The following is a 23,841-nucleotide window of genomic DNA, read 5'->3' as shown; positions in this document are numbered from 1 at the left end:
TTGTGTGTGTGTGTGTGTGTGTGTGTGTGTGTAGTGGGACACAGAGGGACAGTGAGTTCTCACCAGGCCTGCACTGTAGTACCCCGGTAGGTACTTCTCACAGATCTGCACAAGAGTCCAAAATGCATCCTGAAAAACAGGAAACAAACAAACAAACATATAAACAACCAACATGCACACACACACACGCTCGCTTGCACGCGCTCGCACTCGTACATACACGCACTGACACACACTCACATGCGCACTCGCACGCACTCACGGCTTTACAGTAGGACAAGAATTAGTCTGAAATTACTATGCTGAACCAGGGTTTTGAACTAAAGACAACAACGTGTGAAAACAAAGCTTCCTATGCACCACAATGTGTGTTAGCACGGGTGAGTCTTTGCAGGTCTGCTCTGAATATTTAGCACAAGGGCAGGCGAGGTCGTCATTGTTCATGGTGCTTCTGAATTACTGCAGTATACTGAATTTTCTTTTGTTCACTGACTGTTCTGGGCTGTTTCACCGTTTATTATTAAGAAACAAAACAACAGTAGTGAACAGTACTGTCACAATTTAGAAACAAACTAAATTTCACTAGATGTCCTTCTGAGCTGGTGGTCCACACACACTGTAGAGTTTCATAGGTGTCTATAATCTTCACTATATGATGTCCACTCTCAAGCACGGTGTGCCTGTGTGAACTGTACTGGAGTAACTGACCTAATTGTTGTCGACGGTTGCTAAGTGCTGGGGGCACTGACCTCAGCAGGCATGTGCATTAGGAGCACGGCTGCTATGGGAGCCTGGGCCTGGCAGTAGCCCTCCTCCGGCCGGTACAGGGTGTAGGCCTTCAGCACCCGCAACAGGTCCTGCTGCCTGTACGCACGCACGTACGACGACATCAAGAGTGCCAGTTAAGCAGTTGCAGTGCTCTTGAGAGTGTGTGTGAGAGAGAGAGAGAGAGAGAGAGAGAGAGAGAGAAACGCTCACCCATGGCCACCTCGAGCCATAAACATCTCATGGAAAGGGAACTGTCTGTGGAGGTCCTTCTCAATCACATCCAACCACTTGGGATCTCCAGACTGGCTGTCCAACTCCTGACACAGACGGACAAACTCTCACTGAGACGCTTAACCAGTGGACGCACAGTAAGAACAAGATCGTCACACAGAACACTGCAATACGTAAACACAAAGAAGAAACAACATTCGTTTAGAGGCATTCGTTTCTCCACACACGCGCGCACACACGTAAATGCAAATGAAGACGGGCGAATAAGACAGCCTCCTCAATCATCCACAGCTACATCCTCGCTGTTGGAAAGTTTGGACAGGCTACTGATTGGAAGAATGTCTGGTTTGTGTGTGGTGTGTGTGCCTTCTAGTAAGGATGGAGAGTGCCTAGTGTGTCAACTGGCTTAGAGTCTCTGTCTGGTGAGACTCAGACCGCTAATGTACATTTAGACAAAAGATTAACATCTAGAAACTATTTACCATGCTGAAATGTCAGTTAAGAAGTGTGCCATGTGAGTGTCAGGTGACCCTTTCATGTAACCAGTATGTAAATGGCCTGTTGTTTCCCAGTGGGGGGAGACAGGATGAAAAGATAATGACTCTTAATTCAGGGGCAAAGGCTAGGGTACAGAATTAAAGTTATTATTAATCCAAACACAATGCAATAATTATCATGCGTTTAAACTCTTTAAACTCAGGCATTCAAGACAAAAATTAACATTTCTTGTACTCACAACAGCTATTTAAATTCAGTGGGCATCAGGCAGAGTACCTGTGATGAGATTTTATTTGTATTTTGTACAACACTGATCACACTGTTCCTTTGGTTTGAAACCAACACTACAAACTGATTTATGGCAGTTTTACACAGGAAGGAGGGGTAACGTAATTATTCTCAGTGTTTCTCTGTGATTTTAGTCCCATCTGAACACGCTATGTCAGTCATTTATACCGACTGTGCACTCCCACGTCATTAAAGATTACGGCATCTTTTATCCTTCCGTAAAACAAGCCATAAAATAATCCCAGGTCATATTAATCCCGTGCGAATCGACGTGTGCAAATATTCCGTCACGTCCTGTAGAAAAGCAGGGACGTGCTCGAGGAGGCATTTAGTTTTGCTGTGCAGGGCACAGACACCTCGGAGTGGTTACGTCTGTGGTAAACATCGTGTGCGATAATTACGTTACCCCCCTCCGAACAGGGCGTATGGGTCAGTGGTCACCTGGAACCTGGTTTGGTTCTGCTCTCTCTTCACCTTCCCTCCAGACAGGTACAGCCATGCGCGGCCTCTGAGGGATGGGGGGATTCCCTTCTGACATCGCAGTTTCAGCTGGAGGCGGGAGGGTAAATAAGGTCAGGAATGTGCTGGTGAAAACCACCAACATGAAGTCCACAGTGAGGCGATAGCAAACGAAGCAAAAAGGACAAAGAGGGAATGAGTGAAAGAGGGACTGCAAAAAAACAAACAAAAAACAACCCCCCCCAAAAAAACCACACACCCCCTCACCCCCACGCACGCACGCACCAGGGTGTTTTATTTGGAAGGTTGGCTCATCATTCCAGACTACGCTCTCTTTCATCGAAGCCTGGTACCAGAGCCTAACAGATTACTTCCAAGCTCCACCCTTTAAAAAAAGAAAAAAAGACTGACCAATCATCCAGTGGGAACTGCTGCAGGGGTAACATAAGAGCGGTAGCTTGGTTTCATCATGAAAAAAAGTTGCACCTCTTATTTCACTGGTAGAACAGGCCCCAAAAGGGTTAGCAACAGTAACTAAGGGGGGGGGGGGGGGGGGGGGGGGGCAGGGTTTGTAAGGGCAGTAAGGCGATGGGCTTCTCCTGTCCCAGCAGTGCAGTGGGAGTCCTGATTCAACCTGGTTAAACCACACACCTCCAAACATCCTACCTGTATAACAGCTGTCCCAGGCACTTACAGGAGCTGCCTTACACACACACACATTACACACGTCACACTGCCATACACACACATTACACACGTCACACTGCCATACGCACACCTTACACACGTCACACACCTTACATGCTGCCTTATAGACGTCACAGCTTACACTGCCCTACACACTTATAGATTTAACATAAAGATTTAAACCACAGAGACGTCGCAACAATATGACTGATCATGGGTGTGACTCGTTTTTATAACAGACTTCATGCCATCGAGCCTCACACGGTGGCGATGGCCCATCCTCTGCCCTGTGGCTTGAGTGTGCGTGTGTGTAGGCAGAACTCCCACCTTTTTATGTCTCTTGCTCATCCACTTGTCCCAGTCATTCAGCATCTCCAGCCATTTGGCCTCCCTGTGTCTCAACACCTCTGGAGGTACATCAGTAGCACTGCAGGGAAGAAACACTGATAAAACTCTACCACACACACACAACTGGACCTAGCTGAAATTCCTAGGCACATTGTCTAGCATCTGAAAACACTTGGCACAAGTACTCCAATCCTCACTCACACACACACACACACACACACACACACACACACACACACACACACACACACACACACACACACACACACACACACACACACACTGTAGGTGTTGTTTTTAAGCAGGCTGTAACCCCAGCAGCTGACCAGCAGGGGGCAGTACCAGGCCTGACGCCAAGCAGGATGTGTCTGCCTCCCACAAAGGAAGATGTCCCAGGCTAAATGTAAAGGACATGATGAGCTGCTTCCTACACCACCACTACAGCTCCTGTTACAGGGGACAGGGCTTTTTTTTTTCTTCAAGATGGACACCTGCTGGGAGACACAGCAATGCATCAGTGTGTGTTGATCCCTGAGCACAGGAGTTTGTAGAAGGATCTGTGTGGGAGAACCGCCTTTAAATGGCAACGTAGCACTACTGCCCTGGCTGAGGGAAGAGTATACAGCACAATAACACCCTAATCCCTGTGTGTGTGTGCATGTAAGTGTGTCTGAGAGAGAGAGAGAGAGAGAGAGAGATAGTTCCCACACCTCTTTACGATGAAAAGCCACATTTATAAGGGGAAGTTTCAGATACGCCCTCTGTGTGGTGCGGGGTGTAATTAAATCAGGGCTGAAGGGAAGATGAGAGTCTAGGACAAAGGGACACCACCAGAAACGAATGCGTCAGACACGGGGCCTCAACTTTAGCCTTCATAGGCCACATCTTAACGCGGCTCCAGTACAAACACTTCAGCCCTGATGTAAGACTGTCCAGCTCACTGCTGTCTCCAGGGTTCTGAACCAAGAGTGGAGAAACTGGGATCTAAACACCAGTTTGACGAGGTGTTGAGGTACTGAGGTGCTGTCATACAACAATACTGCGATACTTCAAGGCTTCCTCAGATGACAAGGATTAAGACTACTCAGACCAACGTCCAGTTCCTATGCCGAGCAATCTCAGACGGTTGGAAAACCCCGAGTGCTGCATGGTGGATACACGTGTGGGCGATTTAATTTCAAAACGACTGTTTGAACTGTGTGCGCTTTCCCAACCGCACAGAGAGAGGCACAAATGAAGCCAATCTGCCTTGGCGGCCTTCGGCGGGTCAGGCACAGGAGCCTCCTGTACAGCGCGCACGCGCACGCACACACTGCATGGACGGGGATTAACAGGGTTGGATTATTAGAGGTTATCAGATAAGAGCAGAGCGCTGGCTGTATGGCTAAGCAAGCTCTGTTTGCTCTGCTCCCGTTTGTGATTTAAGGGGAGGTGTCTCAGTGGAGCGAGCTGCTCAGTGTGTGGCTGGCTAACAAAGAGACAACAGCAAGTACTACAGCACAGGAAGAGATTCTCTCTGGCCCTCTCTCCTGCATGACCATTCTAACGGGCAGTCAGGTTCACGCTGCCAACCAACGACTCTTACGGCTGGTTGGACAGGCAGAGATCTCATTCAGATGCCAAACCTAATAGACCAAGCATGTCACATCTGACCGATCCAGAGCAAGGTGCAGATATCTACCAACAGGATACCGCGTCTGCTCTTCGGGAGGTGAACCGGTGATTTCGGTTTTGCTAGCACTGTGCTCCACCTGCACTAGCAGGTTAAGCCGGTTTTGGTTCATTTGGTTAATCAGCCTATCGAGATTAGCAAGGCAGCTACGCTGTCAGGTTGGGCTCAGGGCGAGTAGAACAGAGATGAAACACAGCTCCCTCTGAAAGCTTTCTTGTAAAAAAAAAAACAAAACAAAAAAAAAACACAGCAGGCCCAAACCGAGCTCGTCCTGTTTCCCATGGAGACTGTCAGGCACCACATAGGTGCACTGTTAACCAAACCCATCTTGGCTCGCCTCCACGGTAGCAGTAAACCACTCTGGAAAAATCATAGGAAACAAACTTGCCAAAGCTTGCGCCTCGATGCCCCCCGTGGACGTCGAGGACCCTGGATGGACTATGTGCCCTCAGTGGAAAGGGAGACATTTTAATGAATGACTTTCAAGCAAATATGCAATCAGGGACATCACGCCCAGTGTCTGAGTATTCAGAATAAAATGTCATCTGGTCTTCAAAGACCTTTTGTTCCATGACAACTTACAGACTACAGACACTTTCCAGAACCTTCCTCAAAGACCCCCTTTAAAAGAAAACACATTCCATTTCCATCTCAGCCAAATGCCTCCACTAGCAGCAAGAGCCACACGAGACCTAAAACAGACAGCCGAGAAAGACAGAGACAACATCTGCTGCACGGGGTAGTTGCCTTTCTGATGCCTTGTGAGAAATAATCACACTCAAAGGTAGTGAAGCAATAGAAGAGCGTTGTTAGTTTAATATTAAATGGCTAACTGGTTAATTAATATTAAACCTCTGATAACTGTTCATAACTTCACAACAACATCAAAAAAAAGTATCAACAAAAAATCTAATCTAACCAAATCCGGTCTCCATGGCAACTTATCAGTTGAGCTGTCCCAGATTTCTTTTAAAATATAAATGGAAAAGGTGTTCAACGGGCACAGAATTGTGCTGAAGAAACTAAAGAGCGTTCACTGGAGACCCAAATATTTGGTTAAATGTAATGTCATATGTTCTCCTGCAGATCGAACCAAACATAGCCATAAAAACTGAACTACATTGTCTGGTTGCAGTGAAGAAACCCACAGCAGACTACACCAACAGAAGGCATTCACCAACATCAGGATGCAGTAGGAAACGGACAGGGTATTCAGTTAGGACATTAAAGGACACCAATTATGGATCATCTAAATAATAAAACACACTGTAGTGTCTGATTGCAGGCTGGGTATCTGGAATGTACGTTTTGTATTGATACTACAAAGAGAAAACTAGAAGACGGGAAGTGTAATTTTAAGATACTCATTCATGCTTTAATTTCTCTCTTTTGGGGGATAAATTATGTTAACGAGGCTAAATATGTCAGATAACCGCCAGTGCGAGTGAACGCCCAACCGGACGGGTGTCAGTAGTAGTTCACATTTTGCATGAACACGCCAAAAATACACTTCCAGCACAAATAACCTGGGGCGTTCAGAGTTAGACAGGAACGTTACAGATAAATACACTTCCAGCACAAATAACCTGGGGCGTTCAGAGTTAGACAGGAACGTTACAGATAAATACACTTCCAGCACAAATAACCTGGGGCGTTCAGAGTTAGACAGGAACGTTACAGATAAATACACTTCCAGCACAAATAACCTGGGGCGTTCAGAGTTAGACAGGAACGTTACAGATAAATACACTTCCAGCACAAATAACCTGGGGCGTTCAGAGTTAGACAGGAACGTTACAGATAAATACACTTCCAGCACAAATAACCTGGGGCGTTCAGTTAGACAGGTACGTTACAGATAAATACACTTCCAGCACAAATAACCTGGGGCGTTCAGAGTTAGACAGGAACGTTACAGATAAATACACTTCCAGCACAAATAACCTGGGGCGTTCAGAGTTAGACAGGAACGTTACAGATAAATACACTTCCAGCACAAATAACCTGGGGCGTTCAGTTAGACAGGAACCTTACAGATAAATACACCTCCAGGACAAATAATCTGGGGCGTTCAGAGTTAGACAGGAACGTTACAGACATGTTTTATACTAAAGGCGTTCAACCGAGTCACACGGAAACACAAAGTGAGCGCTCCGTATCACAAAAAGGTTGAGACGTACTACATCCAGCTATAACCCGTGATGTGATAAAGTTCTGGGATAAAGTTCAGACTGTGCATCTTGTGATATGTAGCCACCTAGACAGGTGTGGTTAGCTATCTAGGTAAACTGCAGGACATTTTGTCTCTCTTTTTCCTCCCAGAAGGCGACTGAATGACGAGTGTACTCACGGGTCTGTAGAGGACTGTTGCGACCCCCAGATGAATCCGTATTTATCAGTCCGTCTGTCTGCGTTGGCACAGCCGTTGGGCTCAAGGTCGGAGCCCAAACAATTGCCCTCTGGGTCGGCCAGACCCGCCTCCGTGCCCCGAAGGCTCTTGGGCTCCTTGGGCCGCAGTCCATTACTTCGGGGCTGAATTGTAGCCATCGCGGTTTCACCTTCGTGTGTGTGTTTGTGGGTTTGAGCCAGATCCCCTGACCCGCCGGCCCCCGCACGGCTGCTCGGTTAGAGGCTACGCGGCTCGGGTGTCGTCATGGTCAGACTGTTGTGGCATAGTCATTTTCACGAACATACCCACTAACGCCTATTTACTGAGGTGTTGTTAAGAACAGCTCCATCTAGCTATCTAACAAACAAACAATAACAAACAAACAACAACAAAACCATCACATGTAGAAAGCTCGCGTTAGCTACATAACTATATAAACATATCACCTTTCTATTATTTTGCTAATGTTGCAGATAGTAGCTTCCTTGCTAGATAGATATTTTGCAATTTCCTTTAAAAAGAAAACAATTAATTAAGCCATTGTTCACTAAATTACCTAGCGTTAGCTAACTAAACAGCTAACCTAGCTTACTACCTAATTAGCTACCCGATCAGGTTAAATCAACCCATCTAGCAGCTGTATAAAACCTTACGAGTTATTTGAGTTTTCGAAACAATGTCAGAGGTACTACAGTTTTTCCAAATGCACACCTTTAATCTGCCTAACATAAACTCTAACATGTCTGCATCCGTTAGCCCCAAAGCTATCTGATGCGAGCTAGCACCATCTTCGGGCTGTCTCTGGTAGCTTGGCTGCGCTGGAGCGCTTCTGTTCGTCTACTTATCACACTGCTAGAATAAATTTACTATAATATTACACATTATTTTTGTTAGTCTATTTATCACACTCTGCTAGAATAAACGTACTATAATAATACACTTAGTGTAGCACTTTCTTAAACAGTTTACAAAGTGCTTTACAGAAAATAGCGATTACACAGAAGGATAATAAAGATCATTACATCCTGAGATTATAGATCTCAGGAAGGGATTTGCCAAAACAAAATATATAAATACATTTGAAGTTAAATATATATACACATTTAAATATGATTAATTTAAGAATAAAATTACAAATTAAAAATACATTAATAGGAAAAGTGAAAGAGACATTTAAAGAACGAATAATTTAAAGTAAAAAGACAATTTAAAAAACACCAATATCACAGTATTCTACTTGATAGTCCATCATGAAATATACACTTGCATAATCAAGTACGTCTTGATTAGTTAGCTAATTTAAAAAAATCACTGGCATTGTATTAGAAGTTAAGTATGAAATTATTTGAAGTTGGCTTTTTATTAACCAATTTCTTACTGAATCTACCGGTCGACTTTAAAAGGCTACAGAAGAAGCGAAATGTTGCTTCCAGATGGTAATATTTACTGATGGGAATATTTCTATTTTGTAATAAGTAGCGGCAGGTCTACTGATCTCTAATAAAATATCTCTCCATCAGTTTTAAAACTATTTAATAATTGAGAGATAGGGTTACAACAAATAAGCAGAAATAAATACAAATAAACAGACCTCTCCCAGCTATCTTCACTGACGTGTTCCGAAAGTCCTAACACATAAATGTTTTGTTTTTTTTCGTCATAAATTAAAATTCGCCAAAATTTGTTAATAGACGTGTCATTAACGATCAAATATGTTTAAAATCAAAACAGGTTGAAGGACCGACTTATCAGTAAATATCGCGATCTATCTGCGATGTTTGCCTTTTCAGCTCCAGCCTGCCGCTGAAATGCTAGTTATCAATAAATCAATAAGCCAAGAGAGGCCGTGAATTACAACGAAGTTATCAAGGCAAAACAATAAGTTAAAGCACACTAGTGCTCAATCGATCATTTAATGTTACTCGCGATTACACACTATATCTCGTCTTCTGTAGTTTAAATATATATAATGCCATGCACACGCGGTACAAACAAAAAGCTTTTCTCTATTTATTTTCTAAATATCTTTGGCAGTTTTACCCTGTAATTAAGGTGTTGCTAATTGATCAGTTAGTGGATGTCATTAATTCCTAAGGATAGGTGTGCTATAAAAGATAAATGTAGTCATCGCAGATCTCAGGTAGTGTGTGCAGTCTCGTTTTATTCATGTTAACGGATAAGGAGCTTTGTGTGTTAACTTGGATCGTAAGTCAGGAACGAGAAGAAACATGCGGCATACTGAAGAGTCTTGGCCTTCCCGTTAAGTGACGCCTTTGCATTGCGAAACGCTCGCGTGCTCCCCCGGTTGGCGTTCGAGTTTGTCTTTATAACACGTGCCGTTATCGGTAGACACGTGACTCCAGGCTTGCCTCGTAGAGTCAGACTCTCCGGACGCTATATTTATGACATTTAATCTAACTACAGATGAATCATGAGTCAGTGATGATTCACTGACTTTATGATTCTTTATGATTCACTGGACTTTATGATGACCAGCCGGAGCCACCAGGGGGCAGCAGACCTCAAACACCTGCGAACCTGCATTATTTCTAGATTACACTCCAGCCCTGAATTATCAGTAGCGTCAGGTAGTATTTTACATGGGGTAAATATGCTTTAAATATGCCCCATCACATTTTGGTGAATTACTGCACCCTCCTGAGTTTATTGTGTCTGTTCTAAGATGACAATTTGGATACAGTTGCAGTATATAGCAAATCATATTAATGGAGTCAAGTCATTTAGTCGGAGCTGTGGATAATGCTCTTCACTGCCCATAGGGGGCGCATTTTAGGACTACCTCTATAATATGCTAATCTCTATATTACTTGTTGCTTTGGGACTGTATATTGGTGTTGGCTTTAATCACAAACAGTCCATCACAGACACATTAGTCTTGCGCTGGTTGGCTGAGCACCAACAGGCAGTAAAGCAGTGCAGTTTGTGAACACAATACTAACACACCCCTTCCAAACAGCCAATAGAAACAGGTTCTGTGGCCCGTGAGCCATGCACCCACAGCTGGGCACTACAGGGGCACCAGACACACCCCCAGCAGCTCAAACTCACTGCCTGCTTGGGACTGATCTTTACAGCCTGATGACTGCATGCATATTAATAAAAGAAAAACAGCAAAAGAGATATATAAATACTATATTCTTTTATTTAAATATTTTACATCTTGGAATTCATTTACAGAAACAAGTTTTGCATTGTTACACTGTACACACACAGACAACAGTGTAGATCCCATTCAAACAAGGTCTTATGAGACCCAAAGAGTCACCATATCTGCCCAAGCACCATCGCAAAGGCTCAAGAGAGACAGGCAGAAGAGAGAGGGTCAGAGGAGGACAGAGGGGAAGACGGATCCGAGAATCACCCCCTCACGGCATGGGACCACCATGCCCAGGTCCGAAGCAACACCTTGGGGCCCACCTGCTCCATGAGCCCCTCTTGGGTTGTAATAAAGAAAGCTGGATTTGGCATTAAAGCAAAATGCCAGTAGCAAACAGCAGAATGACTGAGGATAGGATTAATGATGAGATAGGGAACAGAATGGAACAAAATGGGGGGGTGAGAGAGATGCACACACACATCAGAAAAGGAAAACTGAACGGCAAACAAATCTGTCAGGCCAGGCATCCATCAGATGCAGCAGCCACAAACTGATCTCTGTATTAAGGACACAGACAGACAGACAGAGAGACACACACACACACACACACACACACACACACACACACACACACACACACACACACACACACACTTTGTTGTCTGTATAACTATAGAACATTGTGGACTGTTTGTCTTTTTCCAAACATACATAATTAGCACGCATGGCCCTGGTGGCTCTCTGGAGACGACGCGTGCCTCCATCACGCTGGTAATGTGGCTTTTCTGCTTTGATTTTCCACAGTGAAAAGCTGAGACTCTCTACATACTGGTGTCCTCAAAGTGTACCGCACCAACCCAGTGGTTCAGGATGCACTTGGGAGCGTGTAAGCATTGAAAACTGACTGGGATGTTCTCTCAAACACACACAATCAAAACGAGATATGGGAAGAATGAGACCAGAGTTCTGAGTGAGTTCTGAGTGATTTCCCCCCCCCAGTGTCTCAGTAGGACTTTGATAGAGGGCTACACTTCTCCCAACATTTTGATGCTAATTTTAATCCCAAACAAAACTGACCCCAGATCAACAACCCTCTCCAGTTTGCTCTCTGAACAGTGGACCTGGTATGGGTTTGTTCCAGGCACAACTTAAAGGACATGTATGTAGTGGGTGGAGCCAGGGGTGGAGGGCTGTCTGCACATGTTCCTACCAACCTCATCTTCAACACAAGAAACACGTTCACACCTTCACCGTGGGATTTTCAAACTTTCTTTGAAAGGCTTCCAAATCTCAGAGCTAATTTTTCATACACCATCGTGGATGAGCCACTTTCATTGTTTAGTAAATAATCGGATAAACAATGGATTTTCACATGGCCTGTATTCCTGATTCAGAGAGTGGTGGGGTGAGGTGATGTGCCACCAACATGTGCGCTGATCCAAAATCAGTGTGCACCTGAACAGTGGTTTGGATATCCCCGGATACACCCACCCCCCACCAACGAACCACAGAACCGTTATTACAGCACAGTCTACAAAATACATTCATCCAGACAAAGTTCTCATTCAGGAATCTGAATAATTAAGATGAAAAGAAAAACAGAATCATTGAAACAAAAGGGTCACTACCATATATTGCTGTACATATTCTTAAATCAGACCGAAACGTACAAATATGACTCCAAAGGTTTATAAAAAAAAAAAAGATACCATTAAATAGGGGTATTGGTAATGTCTTTGGTTTAGCAGTGCTGTTTGTTTGTTCATCTTATTAAAAGCAGGAGACATGAACCCTAGAGAACCAGACCGCCTGCCTCTGATGCGGTCTAGCTCTGGGCACAAAGACATCCCCCCCACCCCACACACACACACACACGCACGCACACAAAACATTTGTCCAAAAAAGGTTTATACCATCACATCTCTTTTTTTGTTTAAATCTTGAGTCTGCTAAAAACTAAGTGTTTATAAAAATAAAACATTAACACCTGACCTACTGATTTCATTAGAAGTTTTCCAGGTGCATTTGTGCGTATTCAGCCTGCTTCTCCCCTGACTTAGTGGAGTTCTATACATTCACACAGACAGCGCCCCCTGGAGGCCCAACACATCCACAGCTAATGCCGCCTGGCTCACCGTTGGAGAGAGTTTACCCTCAAAGCACCAACTTTCAGAGAGGTGTCTCTGCTCTACTTTAGCTCTGCTCTAACACATCTGCTCAGGGAGACGTGTGTGAGCAGAGAAAATCAACAAAGCAATACCAAAGGTGGGATGCTGCTGTGGATCTCGCTTTTTTTCAACTTTAGTCCAAACTTGTTGCATTTAGTATGTTGCATTTTAACAGAAGCCAAATACATTCATGAACTGTTGCTGTAATTTTCCAAAACTGAAAATACATCCAGACCTGCATGTCCAGAAGACCAGTGACCACCAACCAGCACCAACTGCGGCACCAGATACGCCACGATTATGTCCCATACTGTGTGTGTGTGTGTGTGCGTGCTCGCACACGTGTGTGAGAGACGATGGCCACCATCTTTCACACTCTGCTGTGAAGTCGGTGCCATATCAGTTTACAGTTTGTTCGTTTCTCAAAAATAAACAGACATCTCAAGTGCCCAAAAGGTGTATTAAATCTTACCCTGCCTCTTCCATGCCCAACTACACAAAGGCCACTCCTGCATAACCCAAAGAGTGGGGCTAATAATCCTGGCAGTCCCTATTATCTGCTGAAACACTCAAACACAGGAACTTTAAAATCACCAAGACATGCAGATGCCATTACTAACCCCTAGCTCTGAACAACATGCCATTGGCCAACAATTAACCCCTCCCTCTCAACACTCACCTGCTACTGGTCAACAACCAAACCCTCTCTCAGAACATCAGCTTGCCACTGGCCTAAAGTTATGCCCTTCATGTTAAAACATTAATCTCACATTAGCCTACAACTAAACTAAAGGCTTGTTCAACATAAGCTGCGTATTGCCTTGGTGGTCAGGGAAAGTAGCCGGCCATAGTAGGGGACGGGACTGAGCAGCAGGGGGCAGAGCTGAGCAGAGAGCCATCCAGCCAGACATTTGCTAGCAGCGCTCATGAAGTTCATACAGATATAATATTTCTTTGAACAATATAAAATTACATTTAAATATGAGCACAACGTCCACACACCAACATTTCAGTACTTGTTTCTCAGCAGAGATTCTAGCCAATGAGGATTAAGCTCCGATATGATCAGAGGTGAAGTGCCAAAGCAGTGCCAGCTGAGGCCCGTGTGTCAGTCTCACGAGGATAGAACGGCGGACGTCGCTGCTCTCATGAGACTATAACGGCATTGTGACATGCCATTGAGTCCGATCAAAAAGAAAATATCCCCCCCCCCGCATGCATGCGCCATCCCGAGCCCGGTAGCGTTTGGTCTGGGCAGTGATATGCTGCCAGACCAACACAGCCCTCAGACACACACACCAGAATTAGATCATTATGAGGCAATTGTTACCAACTGCCCCACACTCTTGAACACAGATGACCCCAGCACACATCACCCCATATCAACACTGAGGAATTAATTTTAACAAAAGTCCAACCCTGCAGCAGTTCACCACAGGAACAACAGTCTCACGCAGAAGGCCCTTAGATAAACACATCAGCCCCATGTACGAAGACAGTAGGACTGCTCACAAAACTACAGCTCAACCAGTCAGGAGGCGTAGGATGAACAAGTCTCCCATAATCCTCTTTGCCTTGAGCAAGATCATACAACAAAGCTAAAAAAAACAAACCGATAAACAGCCTCCCAGTGAACCTTCGTCCACCCACACCAACAAGTCCACGCTGTCCCCTTCCTCTGATTGGTTGGAAAACACGGAAGAAAAAGAAGGGTGCAGGCAGAAGAAAAACAGGAAGCAGCACAGATGAAAAGACAGACAGGTGAGATGCCACGCCCTCCAGCGAGCATGCTCAGTCTGTGTATTCCGCCACTATAGAGAGCAGCACTGTGATGTCATCAGGCTTCCCTCCTGAGGAACAGAGTGGAAGAGAGAAGTTAGCCAACAAACACACACACACACAAAAACAAACAACAGGAAATCCCAGAATGCCACTTGGGATTGTCCAGTGTCATTTTCACTCATATTAGCATTGCTGGTTTAAGTCTCACTTCATCTTTGCAGCACGCAATATCAGAACCTCACAGAACTCTCTCACTTTCTCCCTCCTCTGTAGAGGGCAGATATGGGTGAGGGGGTGGCGTTTGACCCGTGTCCCCATCACACTTAGCAAACAGAGCGGGTAGGGTGCGCCCCCCCGTCCTCTCCGGCTCACCCCGAACGTTGAGGCCGTTGTCACAGGCGAACTGGGCAAAGGGGGACATGTAGTTGGGGTCGTAGGCGAGGTTGTGTGCCTGCTCGGCGATACTGCGGGCCGTCTGCTGGATGCTGTCGTAGTTGGAGTTCTGGAAGAGAGGAATGGCACCGTGGTAACAGCTGCGGAGGGCAGGCCTCGGTCCTCCGTGACAGGAATGACCTGGTCCTGTTACGTTACACTACACTCAAATGTAGCGTCCTTCGTTAGCCTCGCCACACTTTAATACTCATAGGTGTCCTATTTTTCTAAAGACTTACTCCACAGGTGCTTTTAAAATGAAAGTTTAAAAGGTTCTAAGTATACATGGGATGTGTACTTATGAATGGGGTGTGTGTGAGAGAGAGAGAGAGAGAGAGAGAAACAGAGACAGAGAGAGAGAGAGAAACAGAGACAGAGACAGACACAGAGAGAGAGACACAGAGAGAGAGAGACAGAGAGAGAGAGACACAGAGAGAGACACAGAGAGAGAGAGAGAGAGACACACAGAGAGAGAGAGAGAGACACACAGAGAGAGAGAGAGAGAGACACACAGAGAGAGAGAGAGAGACAGAGAGAGAGAGAGACACACAGAGAGAGAGAGAGACAGAGACAGAGAGAGAGAGAGACACACACAGAGAGAGAGAGAGAGACAGACAGAGAGAGAGAGAGACACACACAGAGAGAGAGAGAGAGACACAGAGAGAGAGAGAGACAGAGACAGAGAGAGACACAGAGAGAGAGAGAGAGAGAGAGAGAGAGAGAGACACAGAGACAGAGAGAGAGAGAGAGAGAGAGAGAGACACAGAGAGACACAGAGACAGAGAGAGAGAGAGAGAGAGAGAGAGAGAGAGACACAGAGAGAGAGAGAGAGAGAGAGAGAGAGAGAGACACAGAGAGAGAGAGAGAGAGAGAGAGACACAGAGACAGAGACAGAGAGAGAGAGAGACAGAGACAGAGAGAGAGAGAGACACAGAGACAGAGAGAGAGAGAGAGACACAGAGACAGAGAGAGAGAGAGAGACACAGAGACAGAGAGAGAGAGAGAGACACAGAGAGAGAGAGAGACACAGAGACAGAGAGAGAGAGAGAGACACAGAGACAGAGAGAGAGAGAGAGACACAGAGACAGAGAGAGAGAGAGACACAGAGACAGAGACAGAGAGAGACACAGAGACAGAGACAGAGAGAGAGACACAGAGACAGAGACAGAGAGAGAGACACAGAGACAGAGACAGAGAGAGAGACACAGAGACAGAGAGAGAGAGAGACACAGAGACAGAGAGAGAGAGAGACACAGAGACAGAGAGAGAGAGAGACACAGAGACAGAGACAGAGAGAGACACAGAGACAGAGAGAGAGAGAGAGAGAGAGAGAGACACAGAGACAGAGAGAGAGAGAGACAGAGACAGAGAGAGAGACACAGAGACAGAGAGAGAGAGAGAGACACAGAGACAGAGAGAGAGAGAGAGAGAGAGAGAGAGAGAGAGAGACAGAGACAGAGACAGAGAGAGAGAGAGAGACAGAGAGAGAGAGGTCTTACCTTCAGCTTCTTGAGCTCTTGGAGGATCATGTAATCTGGCATGTTGTCAAAGAGGCCATCAGTAGCTGTGAGGATAATGTCACCAAGCTGAATGTCAAACGAGGAACTGTCCGCCATTTCAGGACTGAGAGACAGAGACAGAGAGACTGCCAGTCAAGCCATGCAATTTCCAATCCCATCATCACTCACCTGCAAGTGAATACATTTTTCCATATACATTTGCACAGTCTTTGTATTTTTACAGTCAGAAATAATCCTCTGAGATTAAAGCACAGTGAAAGCAATAATCCTCTGATTAAAACTCCAAGTAAATGTCAACAAATGATGAAAGGAAATAAGTAAACCTGTACAATGTTTATTTTTATGTTATCTGAGCTACTGTTGGAGGCATGGCTCAGTTCTCCAGTGACCAAGACCCAGAAGCCATTTCTGTGAAAAACCGATGGCGTAATCCTCTACACTGGCGCTGTGCCACTTGGAAGGGGCTGAAATTCCAGCCCGAGTGCGAGTGGGTCACAAGGGCAGGAGTTCGCAGATGTATGGCGGGGGAGACACCCTGTCCAGCCCAAGCATGTCCCTGGCCTGAGCCCCGGTCAGCAGAGCCACTGGCCAGTTTCCCTATGGGTGGTCTCATGTAGCTCACCAGGTAAAGCAACTAGAGCGAGCAAACCCTAAGGGTCACGGGGTCGCAGGGAGCACATGGATTATTTGTATGTCATACAAATAAAGATGGAAGATGTTCTGGATAAGAGTCTGCGAAATCCTGGAAATGGGCAAGACCCACCATTTCACTGCGTGTTATACTGTGTATGACTATGTATGTGACGAATAAACCGAACTTGAACTCACAGCTGGGAGAGATGAAAGCACAGTCCTGCTAAATTAGTCCTGGAACCCTCTCCAGTTGCTCCTAGCCTCAGTCCTGCTTTTGACCTCCCCTGTAAAACCCTTTCCCACTCTTACCCCCCCCCCCCCACACACACACCCACCCACCCACACCCACCCACCCAAACCTGTGTCCTCTACTCCCCACACACACCTCTCCAGGAGCAGAACACCTTCACTGGATTTCAGGAACACACATTTACAGATTATACTCCAAACAAGTTAGCCGAGCGCTCGATGTGACCAGTCATGCACGCCCATCTTACTATAACACACTTTACAGAAACAAAATCATTCTAAAAACATTCTTTTAACTGACATAAAACTCATTTGTAGAAGGCTGATATCAGAGAGGCAGTGAAGTTAAAGTTACACCTGCTGCTCAGAGTTGGGAGGGAAACACCCACAGGCCAATCTTAGAGCAGTCACACCCGCTTCTAAGACCGCACAGGTTGGGCAGAGGAAAGAAATAAAATATGATTGGCTGAACTGAAGGAGTTTTGTGGGCTGCCTGCTCTCTGCCTAGTTGGTTTGGGTTTGATTGAATGCCATTGGCAAGCCAGTAGGCATAATCACATGGAACTACGTGGCATTCTCTCTGCCCTTTGTAGATGTTTGTAAATGTCTCACACACACACACACACACACAGCCATCTAAGTCACTTGGAGAGGAGCAGAGGAACATGGCAGACTAATTACATAAGCACCATTCAACCCACCGTCATGAACAACAACTGCTGCACATTAAAGTCCCGTATTGATGACATCACTAAAACAGCTTTCTTTAAGGTCACAGCTGTGCATGATGCCAAGACACTCACATACTCTCCTCCCACACTGCTAGACGACTAATGCATTGTGTACCAGACAGTCCAAAAACAACAGTAGACAGACCTGCTTCAACATCACTGCACTGGCTTCCTGCTCCATCCAAACCTGGGTTTAAAAATTCAGAAAATCATTGCCACCAAACACATTTCAGAGAACTCCTCAGAACTCCAGACACATGGGGGAGAACTCCTCAGAGCACCTGTCACATGATGGTCCAAATCTAGCTTTTAAAACTGCTATTCTATGGGTTTGGCTTGACACACATTTATGCTTAAATGTAAAAAGTGAGAGACCCAACATGTTTACACCAACCCTGTCCACTCAGGGTCACCAAGGTGGGTCAGATGAGACACACTCACGCACATGGGTGTGTGTGTTCTGCTGTGGAATCCACGAGGGTGCATGACTGCCAGCGGTAGTCTTCACACTGTTACAAGCATGACGCTCCTGTGTTAAATCCATGTAACCTTTTACATTAGATGTGAGCGCCACGTGCGGATCTATTTCTGCTGCTCGTCTCATGTGACAAGACAGAGGTTTCTACCTAGAAACTTAAAATGAAGTATTCTTGCTAAGCTAGTGTTAAGGAACAGTCCTCAGAACAACTGCTGCTTCAGTTTAAACCATGTGTGAAAACTCACCATTAACGAGCTGTTAACAGATTTTATCAGCGTTTCCCACGCGAGTAGAGCATCGTAAACCCTCATTCCCTTCACTGCAGGAATCGCTTTCATTGTGTCTGTATACATGCGGGTTACCGTGGTAATTCATGCCTGCTGTGTCACAGGGTAGCTGTGAACTCTCACTGGCCGCACCATTTCTGGTGTAAAACGGACGTTAACAGTTCTGAAGAATACTTTTGCATATGGGCTTGTTTGTGTGCCTTTGCTGTTCCGTCCTTAGTTAACGCATGTGACCTCTCGCAGTGACCTCACCGAAGCAGCCATTTTAGCATAAACCGCCCCACTGGGGAGACCTTGCTGCTATCAGTGCATTATGGAAGCTTATATGGGCCAAAAGAAAGCGCAGACAGGACAGTGCATTTGATATGAGCAGATACGAGTACAAGTGTTGTACCATTTCAAAAACGTTTAGTATTGCTGTATAGATACTTCTCCCAGCCCCCACCCACCTGTCACTCAACACTGCTCCCTCCACCCCTGGCGGAGCGATTGACAGTTGGAAGGGCGTGTTGAAATAGTGCTGCTGCTCGTCTGACCGGTGGACCACTTCTCCCCCCCGGACCACCAGGAACCCTGAGTCACCAAGGTTACACGTGTGTATCCGATGACTCCTTCGATCCAGCACCACAATACAGGCTGTGCTGCTTCCTGCAGAGGAGAGGAGAGGAGAGCAGGAAAAGGAGAATGAGGCTGTTGGATATCTTATGTTTCAAGATCAATCATTTCTCCCCAAAAGTCCTCCACATTCATAAGAAGCGTCAACGACAAACATGCACACACGTGACTGGAGAACTTGGAAGTTCCCAGTTATAGACATCATCGGAAAATCTGATCTGATGGAGAAGAGCTCAGGACAAACTGCACTCTTCTCCTCCTCCCCTTAAACTGAACAGCAAATCAGGCAGCCTCCGACGGTCTGCCTCAACCCCACACTACCACAGAGCCAGAACACGCCCCCTGCCCCGCCCCTGGCGCCTCTTCTGCCCCGTCCCCACAGCCGGGGGAGGGAAGCACTAGGTGTGCTTAGGGAGCAGGAATCAGAAACAGATTTCATGATTAAGTTGATGAACCAGAGGCAAAGCGGTTGAATATGGTGCCAAGGGGCCATCACAGATATTTACAGCAACAGAGAGAGGAAACGCGTGACAGCGCGGCAGAACTGGTGCTGTTCCAGTCCTCCTGGCACGGCCTCCTCACAAACCTCCTGCACATGGTGGTACATTCTGTTCACTGTGGTCAGGAAGATCGCTGTGATTTTAAAGCAGCACACAAACGCAAAGCACTGGGCTTAATGCCACTCTGGATTAACAACTTTCGTGGCTATGGAACATGCAGAGCTTTAGGGTTTGCTTGATAGAGAAGAAAGAACGTCCTGTATCTGCATCTCACACACACACACACACACACACACACACACACACACACACACACACACACACACACACACACACACACTGACTCACTCTGTATCTGGGCATCCTGCCAACATTTCTTTATTTAATAAACCAAAGCAGTATGTAGGTGAGTCACCAAATCTTAGTGCGTGTGTCCTGGAAGTGTGTATACTTTTGTAGGTCTGTGTGTGTGTGCATGGGCGTGCTCTCTTACCCAAGAGGGGCACTTTGTTCTGGAGGAGCTCGTAGTAGGCTGAGGTGAGGATCCCCACGGGGCTGGTGGGAGTGAACCGAGCCTCCCTCACCAAACGCTCGCATGTCCGCATCAGAGTGGCAGAGAACTGTGACGGATCCACGCCGTAGTCCCGCCATCCACCCACACCATCCGCTACGCCTGGGGGGGTAAACAGAAGCTCTCTGAATTACACCCACACAGACAGACAGACAGATCACACGCATGCACACAGGTGTCGGATGCCACCGTTTTGTAATGCAAATCCTTGCCAGGACAGCCCTATTGTGTGTGCAGAGACAAGGCCTCAACATGACAACACATGCAGGGTTGTGATATCAGGCTGCATCCCCTCACACCTGGATCGCCCTGCAGACGAACCAGGACGACATCCATCTCGCACAGGAAATTAAGAGAATCTTTCCAGAGTGACCTTTCTAAAGTGCAGGGAAGAACCGGCTCGGTTAACGTGCTGTCTGCGTTTTTGGCCAGCCTATTAAAAAGCTTCCAGAAAAAGAGCACAGTGTTATAGCTACAGTCCTGTGTGTCTCTCTCTCTCTCCATATGACTAAGACAGGGCTTGGCATGAATAACAAGCAGGACAGGGTCTGGATGTCAGAGACTCACTATCATTACATAATGTGAACACTAATCTTCACTGGACACTCACAGAGAAAGGAGTGAGAATGAGTGAGAAGAGAGAGACAAAGCATCCTGACCTTTTCCCCTCATGGCAGGGGCATTCTGAGAGAAACAGGAGGAAGTGCAGAACCGTTTCGTCTGCCAACATCCTAATGGCCCTTCATTGTGGCTTTTACTTCACTGAATTTATGACAAGCACCTCGGAAAGAATCCTTCCGTTCCCGGGACCGGGGTTTGGCAGCGGGTCGACCTTTTCCGTCAGACCTTAACAGCTAATGCTGCACTTATCACCAGGAAGAAGCAGAAGGAATAAAACAGGAACCTCTCACAGGTCAGTCAATGCTGAGCTAAATATGAAACCAAATGTGGAGTGTTGCAGGCAAGTCTGGAAACCGCTGTTGGGTGACGTGTACTGAGGACCAGTGGCAGGCCTGTGTTCTATTTAAAGTCTTTCTCAGGACATTTGCAAAGGCCTCTGAACCAATTTAGCCACGTTGCTGACAGCGACGAATATTATGCAAGATGCACTGCACATGTACAGCCATTCTGGTGAGGTTCCAGACACGCAGTTCACAGCAGGTCAGCACATACACAGCACTGGTCCTTGCGTGCGTTGACGCTCTGAGCTGCTGCAACGCTCTTGCACTTAATCAGGAACAGAAAGTGCAGAAGTACAGCAGGGTGCAGGTGCTAGAGGGGTCTGCTAGTCGCTGCAACACTCCCACTGTCCACACGCAAGGAAATTTCCCCTCGCTCTCTCTATGCTGATGTGAGATTCCACAGGGAAGACCATACAAGGAGTCAAACCAAGACTTATGTAACACACACACATTCCAACACCAGCAGCCGGGCTGGACAATACCAGGCCAAAGGTTGCCATGCTGAGCACGGTACAGACAACCGAGCCGTGCATCCACGTGCCTAAACACACCGACAGAGTAGGCTGCAGCTCAAGCACGCGCTCCCCACCGCGGTGGAGATACTTAAACGTACGAACGTGCCTCCTACAGCTGTCACAGACGCGCGAGCTCAATAGGACAAATGTGCGCCACAAAATGGCAAAATTAACGATCAATTCGATTCGAGCTTACACAGTTTAAGGCAGAGAGAGAGTTTTTCAACGTATTTTCAAAGAGAGGTTATGGCTTGAGGACCAAGAACAGCTCACGTGCTCCGGAGCGTATCAACAGCTATCTCGCTCACCCACGTGGCACACACTCGGCACTCAAAAGGAGGTGAAACCGGAAGCAGAAAACCCAACAGAAAAGTCTCATTGTTTGATCGCGCGAACGCAAGCTTTAAACTATATACACAAGACAGAGTGCGATCGTTTCCCTGAATGCCAGTCTTCACGTCAAGGCTTTCTGTTATGTTCTAGAAATGAATAAGACGACGAATAAAAAAAAACAGTAAATACAAAACAACCCGAGCATTTTATTTGATTATTTGAAATAAAAGGATTGGAGTAAAATGCTCCCCTTCCAGCATACACGAGACCATGTGTCCATACCGCGTGTGTCCGAGATGTCAGGAGACACGTGGATTTGTCCTAACATGGCTGCCTCCATACTCAACCATTCTGACCTTTATAAGAAAACCTGGCAATGTTAGTCTGAGTAGTGCCTAGACAGAGTAATGTGCATCAACACCATTACAACATAACACCACTTTATGCGACTATGGCAGAACTCTGCATTCACACTTGTTACTCTTTACAATCGTTCCTCTGATTTGCAAAACAACCCGTTTGATTTTTGGGGACATTAGCTGCTAAATGTCATCGTAAGACAACGCACCAACAAAGAGAAGAATACAACGATTAAAAAGAAATCAGGTAATACAAAACATCAGCTAGTATTTTCATTATGCGAAGAATGTTTACATTGGACTCGTTCACGTTGTGATCGCTAGTGGCGCGAGGGGGGCTCGTCCTCGGAGCGTTCTAGGTGAAAGGTCAACTCGGAAATTCATCCTAAATTCACGCCACAGTGACACCGAGCTCCGCTCCGCTCCGCTCGCAGCTTTTCCTCGGGTAGTCTGAGCGAAACGGAGGCGTCAGTGGTCACAGGCAGGGGTCATTTCAGGTGAGAGCAGCCCCGCTGTTCCCGTGCACGACCTGGTGGCTTCGACGTCATGAAGGAAACACCGCGCGTGCTTAACTATAACCCCTTTAACCCGTGAAGGTCATTCAGACAAACTCGCGATGCCTCTGAAAGCATGACAGCTTTTGCACAAAAGCACCATAAAAAGGCAACGCGTCTGAAGTTTCTAGCGACATAATAAGAGGAACAATGAAATCGTTCATCCGCGGTAGCTAAAACAGGTGCGATGCAAATGCAGACGAGCACAAACTCCCACTTACCCAAAACATCTGCGGATCTGTGCCGCGCGATGAAGCACGCGTCGTCGCCGTAACACATCCCTTTCTTCAAGATTCCCTTTCGAAAGTCCTTCCCGAAGCCGCAGCTCGCGGTGACCAGGCTGTAGTCCCGGCCGTCCGTTTGCGAGAGTCCCCCCAGGACAGCCCGGGCAACAATCCTCCCGTAGGAGAGCACAGACAGCATGCTCCCACGCGCTAGAGCAACTAGGCACGCGTCAACCGACGAGCACCGACATCCGGCTACGGTCACCGCTTAGGAGCTGCACCAGGTAACAAAACAGGGACCTCGTTTAGGTCCGCGCTGGCTGTATGGACAAGGTTCCGACACGCTGCCCCGCAACTGTGAACATCAGCTCTCCGCGCTCTCACGCGCCCGAGGGGTTGAGTAAAAAGCGCAGATACGGGTCCCCGAGCCTCGTGACCCTCCGACGTCAGGCGGGGCGTGGCGCAGGCGC

At 46.6% G+C, this 23,841-nt stretch overlaps 2 protein-coding genes across 3 annotated transcripts in view; both read right to left on the bottom strand.

The window, feature by feature from the left end:
• Window positions 1-8,128, bottom strand: part of tbc1d10ab (TBC1 domain family, member 10Ab) — a 15,482-nt gene extending 7,354 nt beyond the window's left edge. Inside the window, exons 1-6 of one of the 2 annotated variants that reach the window (XM_027019086.2) lie at window positions 7,302-8,128; window positions 3,259-3,358; window positions 2,227-2,334; window positions 979-1,085; window positions 750-864; window positions 64-129 (exon numbers count right to left, since the gene is read on the bottom strand). In XM_027019086.2, coding sequence (XP_026874887.2) covers window positions 64-129; window positions 750-864; window positions 979-1,085; window positions 2,227-2,334; window positions 3,259-3,358; window positions 7,302-7,498 — 693 coding nt within the window. In that variant the 5' untranslated portion in view covers window positions 7,499-8,128. The remainder of the gene's footprint in view (window positions 1-63; window positions 130-749; window positions 865-978; window positions 1,086-2,226; window positions 2,335-3,258; window positions 3,359-7,301) is intronic. The other variant, XM_027019088.2, reaches the window with a different exon arrangement.
• A 2,355-nt stretch (window positions 8,129-10,483) lies between these two features.
• pptc7b (protein phosphatase targeting COQ7 b) lies at window positions 10,484-23,761 on the bottom strand. The gene is made up of 6 exons (XM_027019083.2): window positions 23,369-23,761; window positions 20,347-20,526; window positions 19,188-19,386; window positions 16,340-16,463; window positions 14,781-14,910; window positions 10,484-14,476 (listed from the first exon to the last, which is right to left on the bottom strand). The coding sequence occupies exons 1-6, from the start codon at window positions 23,568-23,570 to the stop codon at window positions 14,418-14,420; spliced, it is 894 nt and encodes a 297-aa protein (XP_026874884.1). The 5' UTR covers window positions 23,571-23,761; the 3' UTR covers window positions 10,484-14,417.
• Window positions 23,762-23,841: the final 80 nt, after the last annotated feature.

This window comes from Electrophorus electricus, chromosome 17 (assembly GCF_013358815.1).
Source record: "Electrophorus electricus isolate fEleEle1 chromosome 17, fEleEle1.pri, whole genome shotgun sequence".
Classification (NCBI taxonomy): domain Eukaryota; kingdom Metazoa; phylum Chordata; class Actinopteri; order Gymnotiformes; family Gymnotidae; genus Electrophorus; species Electrophorus electricus.
The sequence above is the reverse complement of the archived record's forward strand: the minus strand, read 5'-3'. Positions and strand labels throughout refer to the sequence as shown.

Excerpts from the sequence above, each read along its gene's own strand:
- pptc7b (XM_027019083.2), bottom strand. The coding sequence starts at position 23,570 with ATGCTGTCTGTGCTCTCCTACGGGAGGATTGTTGCCCGGGCTGTCCTG. Across the intron at positions 16,464-19,187 it reads GGAGCAGTGTTGAGTGACAG|TCCTGAAATGGCGGACAGTT; the intron begins GTGGGTGGGGGC and ends TCTGTCTCTCAG. Across the intron at positions 14,911-16,339 it reads AAGAGCTCAAGAAGCTGAAG|AACTCCAACTACGACAGCAT; the intron begins GTAAGACCTCTC and ends CCTCTCTTCCAG.